Source organism: Hipposideros armiger, unplaced genomic scaffold, assembly GCF_001890085.2.
Source record: "Hipposideros armiger isolate ML-2016 unplaced genomic scaffold, ASM189008v1 scaffold_897, whole genome shotgun sequence".
NCBI classification, from domain to species: domain Eukaryota; kingdom Metazoa; phylum Chordata; class Mammalia; order Chiroptera; family Hipposideridae; genus Hipposideros; species Hipposideros armiger.
In genome coordinates this window covers 252,728-261,481 of record NW_017732247.1, presented here as the reverse complement: position 1 = coordinate 261,481, position 8,754 = coordinate 252,728, and the positions used below count along the sequence as shown (strand labels likewise).

At 63.2% G+C, this 8,754-nt stretch overlaps 2 protein-coding genes across 3 annotated transcripts in view; both read right to left on the bottom strand.

The window, feature by feature from the left end:
* Positions 1-45: 45 nt before the first annotated feature.
* SLC39A4 (solute carrier family 39 member 4) lies at positions 46-5,481 on the bottom strand. Of its 2 annotated transcripts, XM_019630176.1 has the most exons (13): positions 5,031-5,481; positions 4,197-4,441; positions 3,493-3,765; positions 2,958-3,153; positions 2,706-2,857; positions 2,448-2,619; positions 1,940-2,112; positions 1,632-1,787; positions 1,431-1,556; positions 1,202-1,256; positions 960-1,112; positions 653-840; positions 46-564 (listed from the first exon to the last, which is right to left on the bottom strand). In XM_019630176.1, exons 2-13 carry the CDS (start codon positions 4,425-4,427, stop codon positions 436-438), a joined length of 2,004 nt encoding a protein of 667 aa, XP_019485721.1. In that variant the 5' UTR covers positions 4,428-4,441; positions 5,031-5,481; the 3' UTR covers positions 46-435. The 2 variants fall into 2 exon arrangements, with proteins under 2 accessions (XP_019485721.1, XP_019485720.1); XM_019630175.1 differs by having other exon boundaries at positions 4,197-5,481.
* Positions 5,482-8,227: 2,746 nt separating this feature from the next.
* VPS28 (VPS28 subunit of ESCRT-I) overlaps positions 8,228-8,754 on the bottom strand; it is a 4,732-nt gene continuing 4,205 nt past the window's right edge. Inside the window, exons 8-9 of the mRNA XM_019630128.1 lie at positions 8,623-8,747; positions 8,228-8,542 (exon numbers count right to left, since the gene is read on the bottom strand). Of these exons, the coding sequence (XP_019485673.1) occupies positions 8,425-8,542; positions 8,623-8,747 (243 nt within the window). The 3' untranslated portion in view covers positions 8,228-8,424. The remainder of the gene's footprint in view (positions 8,543-8,622; positions 8,748-8,754) is intronic.

Sequence of the window (8,754 nt, the reverse complement as noted above, 5' to 3'; positions counted from 1 at the left end):
GTGAAACTATGATAGTTTTATTTTCATTTTCAATTTTACTTCAGAGCCTGCAGCTTGCGAGCCGCAGTTTGCTGACCCTTGGCTGCTCTTCCGTCTCAAAAGTTTGCCGACCCCTGGGCTACAGGATAGGCCACGGCTTGGGGATGGCTGCCTGGAAGCAGAGCACAGCTCCCTTGGCTCCTCAGGGCTCCAGGCACTGCCTCACTCATCCTCCTTTTTTGGTGGGAGACCCTTCCCTCCCAGCAGGAAGAGCAGGCTGGGCTCCGGGCTCCCAGGGCAGGAATGTCTTTATTGAAGCTGGGTTGCTGGGGTATGGGAGGCAGGGAGACTCTTCAAAAGCCTGGAGTTCTCCAGGTACTTGGCAGTAGGTTCAGGTTCAAAGGGCTGAGACAGCACAGGGCCAGAGTCAGGTCCCAGAGTGGGGAGGAGGCACCATCAGAGGGTGATGCTGTCCTCATACAGCGACAGCAGCAGCAGGACGGCCCAGCCGCCCAGCAGGCCCACGTTGTGCACCAGAAAGAGGAGCCAGGGCCGGCGGTCCCGCACCTTGAGCATGGCGGGGAGCTGAGAAGGGGAGCACTGTGTCAGCGGCCAGCTCAGCCCTCGCTCAGCCTCCCACCAGAGCAGCCCTCTCCGCTCCCTCCGCCCTGACCATGTCACAGAGCGCCACATAGAGGAAGAGGCCGATGGCCACCGCCAGGATCCAGGTCTCACTCTCCTCCCCGACGCCGAGCGCGAGTGCTACGTAGAGGCCGGCAAAGGCCGTGAGGGCCGACGCCAAATTCAGCAGCAGCGCCCGGGGCACCGACAGCCCGGCGTGCAGCAGGGCAGCAAAGTCCCCTGGAGCAGGAGGGACGGGGTCAGGCCAAGAGCCCCGCCCCTGACGGCCCCGACGGCCCCGCCCCGCTCACCACAGCCCCGACAGGTCCCGCCCAGTAGGCCCGCCCCACGCAGCTCACCCAGCTCGTGGGGCACCTCGTGGCAGAACACGGCCAGCGAGGTGGCCAGCCCAGTCTTCCAGGAGGACGCGAAGGCGGCACCCACCGCCAGCCCGTCGGCAAAGTTGTGCAGGATATCGCCTAGCGTGATCATGTAGGGCAGCAGCCTCAGCTCTGTGGACGCAGCGGGCGTGGGTCGGCCTCTGCCTGGCTGCTGCCAAACCCCTAGCCCCCAACCCTTCCGGGGTTTCCCCAGGGCTCACCGGGGCTCAGCCTTGGGGGCTCTGGGCTCAGCAGCTCAGGGCTCTCCTCCGCCACCTGCAGGGAGTCCCGGTGGATGAGCCCCCGGGCGGGGCAGGAGGGTGGGGGGCTGGGACCTAGATCAGCCTCAGAGGAGAAGCCCTGGGGTGGGGGCTGGGAGTGTGGGCTCTGGAAAGGGTCCTTGTTGAGGGGGCTCTGTGTGGGGCGGGACGCCCCAGCGGGGTAGCTCACCAGGTCTGCGCGGGAGCCCTCGTGGGGCTGCTTGGGCGGCCGGCGTTCCCTGGGCGCTAGCTGTAGGGACACGCCATGGCTGTGGCCACCGTGGCCACCGTGGCTGCAAGGCTCGTCCTTTGGGTCCTGCGGGACAGCGGCTCAGAGCCCGCCATACCTCCTCCCCGTCCACCCACGCTGTCCAGTCCCCATGAGCCTGACCTCCGGGTCCAGGGGCAGCAAGAGATCGACAAGTTTCTCGAACAGGAAGAAGGCATAGAGGCCGCCAAGCACGACCACGAGGCGCCAGACGGGCTGAGGGCCGTGGCAGTCCACTCCTGGCTTGCACTGCTCCAGGTGCTGGTGCAGCCCCAGAACCTTGGAGGGGCAGGGGATGCTGGGCTGGGTGCCTCAGGGTCTCCCCCAAGCAGATGAAAGAGAGGGGTTAGGGGTGGGGGAAGGGCCCCAGGTGGGCGGAGCAGCGGAGCCCCTGGGGTTGGGGGCGGGAAGTCGTGGGGGCTGGGGCCCACCTTGGGCGTCAAGTGCAGGAGGGCGTCTCCGGTGAGTGCGCCCACGGCCATGCCCAGGAACGTCTGGATGATATAATGGGCGGCAGTGCTGCAGGCAGTGCAGGTGAGAAGCAAGAGGCCGCAAGCCGAACAGAGGCAGATGAGCAGAGTGGCCAGTGAGCCGTACAGGTACACTACGTGGATGGGGCAAGGAGGGCCCAGGTGAGAGCCTCCCCTTCAGCCTTCCCAGGGCAGGGCATCTACTGGGTCCAGGAGTAAACAGGAACTCACCAGGGCTACAGGCAGTCAGGTGCGGGCCAGGCCTCTGCTCATGCTAAGGCCCATCCTCCTCCCTTCCAGGCCCCCACACTCCCCTGGAACCCCTCTGCTCCAATGCCCCCTTCTCTCACCAGTCCCAGACCCAGCTCTCCCCCAGCCCAGCATCCACTCCCTCTTTCTGTCGGCCCCACTGCCACCGCCAGCATCCCTGGCACAGGCAGGCAGGCAGGCTGGGGAGGTGGGCACTCACTCTCTGACTGGCTGAGCTGGACCTGGGCGGGGTGACTGAGCTGGAGGCTGCAGGCCCCACTCAGTTGCTGCTGGAGCAGGGCAGGGCTCAGTTGGGCCCAGGCCTCTGGGGTCACCCCCGTCTGCTCAGACAGCCCGTACACAGCCATCACGTCCCTGGCACTCAGGCACACCTGGGGGGGCAGGACCGGCGGTCAGGGACCTGAGCAGGCCTATGGGACCCCAACTCTCCCCAGGACCATGGCCCACGGGTGCTCACGGTGTCCCACACACTGGAGCTGCTGTTGGGGGTGGTGGGGAGCGCGGAGCCCTGGTGGTCAGCCCTCTTTCCCAGATGATGGTGGTCACTGTGGGCATGGTGGGTCTCGGTCACTCCGCCTACCCCCAGGTGCTGCATCAAGGCTGCCAGCTCTGACAGAGAGGACGAAGCACAAAGTCTGTGTGGTCTCTGGCCCTGCCCTGCCCAGGGGCTCGGGGCACACCCCACTCAGTGGCTCAGCCCAGGCCTCACCAGCCAGTGTGATGTTGGGGTTGTCACTGTGGTGCTGCCGAAACACGAAGTCCACAAAGTACTGGGGAGCTGGCAGGGCATGGAAGCAGGACCCACTCCCAACATGGTCCAGCAGGGCGGCCAGCACAGGGCCAGGACTGCCGAGAGGCCCTACCACCGCTGCCTCCTCCAGCAGCTGAGGCAGGTCCACACAGGCCTGGGGGGAGGGGGGGGGGAGCTGAGCCTAAGCGTGGCCTTCCTGGCCTCCAGTTTGGCCATCACCCCTAGTGCCCTCTCACCTTAGATGCCTCTCAGCCTCTGTCCCCCAGGTGAAAGCCCCTCCAGGGTTGCCCATACTCCCTGCCCTGCACTGGGTGGCGAACATCCATTGGGACCCCCCAGCCCAGCCTACCCTCCTGAGTGTGTCCCCAGACTCCCCCAGGCACCCAGCAAGTCATGGTGCTCGACAGGCCCACCCCCGAATGGGCCCCTTCCTCTCGGCCCCCCTCAGGTCCTCCTCACCCACTCCTGCTGGCTGACCTGCCCAGACCCTCACCTCCTCTGCAGTGGGCCGGCCAGTGGTCTGGGCCTGAATCTCCCGCACCAGCCTGCTCAGACCTGGGATCAGTGCCTTCGGGCCCTCGAGCAGGGCTAGGAGATGGTCGGCGCGGGAGGCCCAGCGGCCGGTCCGCGCGTCCTCACACGTGCCCTCTGGGTCGCTGAGGTAGAGGGCAGCAGCAGCACTGAGGCGGGGGATGTCCCTGGGCTCCAGGACTGGTCCTGGCTTCCCAGGCCTGCCCAGGGCCAGGAGGTCATCCACAGACAGACACTGTTGGCAGAGACAGGTGGGCAGGGCCCTGTGGGGTCCACACACACCTTTTACCCCCACACCCTCCCACTATTGCCTGCTCTCACTATCCTGGATAACAGGAGTACACACACACAGGGGGTCCCAGGCAGGGGTCCCCCCTTCCTGGGGTGGTTTCTTCCTGGAACCACTGCCAGTTTCATGGCTTGGGGGTTGCCAGGGAAGGTGGCGCTGGGATCCTGGAGCTGTGTGTCCCCAGCATGGTCCCCCCACCCTGGGGGAGGGCAGGCCTGTCGGCGCTCTGGGCTTGCGGCTGCCAGCAGGACATGCCACTGGGCCACTTGGCCTCTGCCCGCCTCCTGGAGTTTGCCCAGGCCCTGTGCTGCCAGCCCTTAGGGTGGAGCGGGCAGGGCTGGGCCAGGGCTGGGGGACCTGTCGGGTGGGGCACTTACCTTTCCACACGGCCCTGGGGCGCAGTGCACACGGGCCGCCAGTGTATTTAACAGGCTGCCCAGAGCCACGCGGTCCAGAGTGCCCTGGCCCGATGACAGCGAAGTCAGCAGAAGAGCAGACTGGGCCACGGTCATGGTCACCGCCAGCACCACCAGCAGCAGCCCTGGCTTGCGCCAGGCCAAGACTGCCATGCTGAGGCCGTGGAGAGCTCGGTGCTCTGGAGAGGCCATGTACACAGTGCTGGCTGCGGGAAGAGACGGCTGCCTGGGGCCAGACTGGGGCTAGGCACGAGGCTCTCTCCCAGGTATTTCCTGCTGGGCTCTGTGATTGGCTGTCAGAGGAGTCGCAGGTTAACCATTCCAGGGGCAGTTCCTCCCCAAAACAAGGAGCCACAAACCAGGAGCCACTGCCTGCAGGGGGACATAGCTTCCTGGGGCCAGACAGGTGGGGAGGTGAGGACCCCTCCCAGCTATTTCCTGCTGGGCTCTGATTGCCTGCGGTGTCAAACCATTCCAGCTGCAGATCCTCCCCAAATCCAGGAGCTGTTGCCTGCAGGGGCCGAGGGCTGGTCACTTCCCTTGGACTGGGCGGCCTGGGCATCCCCTGGCCTGTTTGCTGCCCCCAGATTGCAGGGCACAGCCTCCGGCAGCCCTCTCTCCAGGGGCGGTCCCCAAGCAAGGGGGGCCAGGGCAGAGCTGCTTGCACGCCCCCATTCCCAGACATTCCACCTGAGAGTCCCACGCCCCCTCCAGGGGGACCTCCCTGGGTCCTGGGCTGTGGTCTCCATGGTGGGGGTGGGAGGGAAAAGATAAGGTGTTGGCTGAGTCACCCACCTCTCCCCAATGCCGCCAGGGAAAATTCCCCAGGAGATGGCCCCAGGCCTTCGGGGAAGCCAGGTACTCTTCTATCTGCCACCTGGGGAAGGGCTCTTGGGTGTGGCTCCCAGCCCTGCCCTGCCCCTCCCTACCTACCGCTCTCTGCCCTTTAACCCCTCAGCCTTATCTCTGCCTAGCTGGCATCTGGGGGAAGGGGCAGCTTTGCCTTCAGGAGGGAGCCTCTGGGCAGCCCCCTGTTGAACCAACCCCCGTGGTGTGTGGCTGGGATGGGGAGGAGCTCCAGGGGAGCAGAGAGCCTAGGTCCAAGAACTCTGTCCCCAGAGTGCTGTGGCACCTAGGGCTGGGCATCAGGCTTCGATCAGTGTCCTGGGCCTGGAGTAAAGTGTTTCTTTCTCTTTCCCACCTCATTCACACAAACACCAGATGCACCACAGTGTGACCTCCATGGAGGGGCGGGGCGGGGCCAGAAAGAGCCTGCGGGGTGGGGGGTGGGGGTGGGCGTGCTTCAGACGATTCCTGGGCCCCTGGTTCAGTGGGGAGGGAAGCTGGAGAGATTTCGGCACCCTTTCACATGGCTGAAGGCTGAGCCCAAACTGGCCTTTTTCCTCTCCCACCGCCCCAGGACCGGCTAGGGGCTGACCGGGGACCAGGCTGCAGCCACAGGCCACCCACCCACGGCCCAAAGTCCTATCAGTTCCAGGCAAAGGTCTCAGCCCGACCTTCCAGGCCTACCTGAGCCCTGGCACACGCAGGCAGTGCCCTCTGGCCCCAGTGGACCTCTGTGCTGGTCCACTTTCCTCCAATGGCCTCCTCCCTGCATGTCTGCCCGCCCCCTGCTGGTGCTGGGTTGCCCTTTGGGTGTTGAGCCCCATCTTGCCTCATCCCATCATCTAGGAAGCATGTCGCAATCACTCCTGTCTTGAAACACACACCAGTGTTCATAGCAGCTGAAACGTGGAAGCAATCCAGGGTCCGTCCACAGATGAGGGATAAACACGTTAATACATCCACACGGGAATATTACTCAGCCTTTAAGAGGAGATCCTGGCACACACTACAACATGCATGAGCCTCGAGCACCTTGTGCCAAGTAAAATAAGCCTTCCGCTCCCTCCGGCCTTTGACCCCTCAGCCTTCTCTCTGCCTAGCTGGCACCTGGGAGAGGGGCAGGCCCCAGGGAGCCAGCCAACACCCCGCCCAGGTCTCAGGTCAGGCTTGTATGAAACTTGAGGACATTATGCTGAGTGACACGTCAGTCACAAAAGAACAAATTTTGTGTGATTCCACTTACATGAGGCACTTAGTCCAAAACCTAGGGGCAGAAAGTAGAACGGTGTGTGCAGCAGCTCGGGGAGGGGGAACAGGGGAGTTTAATGGGGAGACTCCCAGTTTGGGGAGATGAAGGGGCTTTGGGAGACAGATGGTGGCAATCGTGGCAAAATGATGTGAATGTGCTGAATGCCATAGAACTTAAAAAGGCAAATTTTATGTTTTACAGATTTTATCAAAATAAAAATAGAGCTGACGGTCTCTGGTCCTCTGCCCCTTCCACTGCCCCTGATAGTGCGACTTGGGTGCTCTGGCACTGGCAGCCTTTCCCAGGCTCCCCTGAAGCCCCACCTCCCCCCACACTCCTATCAAGGTCTCTGAGAGCCCCACAGGCCAGACCCAAAGGTGCTTTCCCTGACCTTACTCTGCCCAGAGCCGCATGGCTCCTCCACTGCCTGGGGCCTCTCTGGGTCTCCTCCATGGCTCCAGATGTCCCTTCTTTAGCTCCTTTGCTGGCCTTCCTATCCCATCTCCAAGTGCAGCTGTGCCAACCTTGGATCTCTTGGGTGGAATTGCTGGCACCCATGATAGTGGGCTTTTGCCCTGGAGTCACAGCCTTTGTCCTGAACACTTCTCTCTGGGATGGCAGCCTCTGATGTCTAGCCACCCACATGATCGCTCCACTAGACAGTCAAAGAGGCAAGGCCAGTCTGTGCAAAGTGGGCTCTGGACAGCCCCTCACAGGAGCCCTGCTCCCCTCCAGCCTGTCTGGTTGCTCAGGCGCCAGCCGTGGGTGCAATCCCGGAGTGCCCTCTCTACTTCCAACCCAGCGGCAAACGCTGTGGGCACGTTGTGAAGCACAGCCCACACCCAGAACCTGATGGTCCCTCATCACCCCGCTGCCCGACCCTGGCTGGGACCCACCAGTCACCCTGTCTCTGCTGCCTTTCCCTTGTGAAACACAAGCTATTGGGTTCTCGGAAAAGTCATGACGCATTTTTGCAACGAAAAACAGAAAAAATACGTCATGACTTTTCCGACAGCCCAATAGATGGGGCATGCGTCAGCTCCAAGCCCCCAGCTAGCACCCAGGGCTCCTGGGGACCGTCCCAAGCCTCGACCTCACCTGCTAGTCACCTGCCTGACCTCTGGCCCTCACCTCCCCACCTACGTCCAGCTGAGGGGTCTGGCTTACTGCTCCCTGTCCTCCTGCTCAATGGCGAGAGGCTGTTCTAAACCACCCCACGTGAAGTGGTACCTCCCCATCCATCACACTCAGAAACCCTATGTGCCTCCCTCCACTGCCTCTGGACACCACAGGTATCAGAGAGAATGCTACAACTAAAGTGGCTTGCCCCTTGTCCCAATGTCACCGTTGCCAAAAGGTGATGAGGCCTTGGGCAAAGCTGGCCCAGGGACTCCTGTGGTGTGTCCTGGCGGGGCCTTGCTTCCTGGCACAGGACATACTCAGCAGCAAGCAGGCGGGCAGGAGGGCGAACTGCCCCGACCACGAGTTATCTACTGGGGCTCCGCACCGTACAAGACAGGGCCCTGATGCGAAGGTCAAGCCCTGTGCTGGTCTGCGCTGTCCTCTGCAGGCACACATCCAAGCCTGGGGCAGCATCCAGCCAGCTGGGCCCCCAAGCGGTCTAGAGCTCAGATGAGGGGTGGGGACCTGGGTGTGGCAGGCAGTTCCTCTGGTTAGGTTCAAGCCACACCTAGCCTGGGTGGGGGCTCGCCCACCCCCACTACTTGCCCAGGCAGCCCACCAGGGAGGCTGCTGGCCCTGAAATGACACTCAAGCCCTCTGCTGACAAGCCCACTGTGTGCTCAGAGCCCGTGCGTGCCAGGGCTGCTAAATGCCACCCAAGGCCCAGAGGCAGACAAACGTGGGTAGGCCTGCGTGGAGGTTGGCCACAGCAACAGGAAAGTCAGAAAGCATCTTTATTGTGTGGAGGGGCTCCAGGTGGAGACACCACGATGGACAGAAACACAGACTGGGCTGCTGTGGAAAGTCCAGTGGGTCCAAGAAAGCAGGAACCATCCTGGGAAGCTGCAGCCCTGCACTGGGCCGGCCTGAGCGCCCCTGCTCTGCACCCCTGGGGCAGGGAGGCTGTGGGACTCAGGCGTGCAGGAAGCGGTTGAAGGCGTTGTAGGCCGACTCCAGGTCGAAGAGCATCTGGCGGACTTGGGAGTCGTCTAGCTCGTCGGAGGCGGACATGCCGCTCAGGGTCTGCAACCTGGTGCCGGCAAGGGAACACAGCGCTGGAGGTGTGTTCCGAGGGACTCCCAGGGCTACCAGGAGAGGGCAGTCACTCACCACTGGCTGACAGTCTGGCGGCCCTCAAAGTCGGGAGGCAGGTGGCTCATGCGATGCATAGTCTCCATCAGCTCCCGCAGGTCAGGCTGGATCTGCAAACAGGACGCTCCATGGGACCCCGCCCCACGCCCC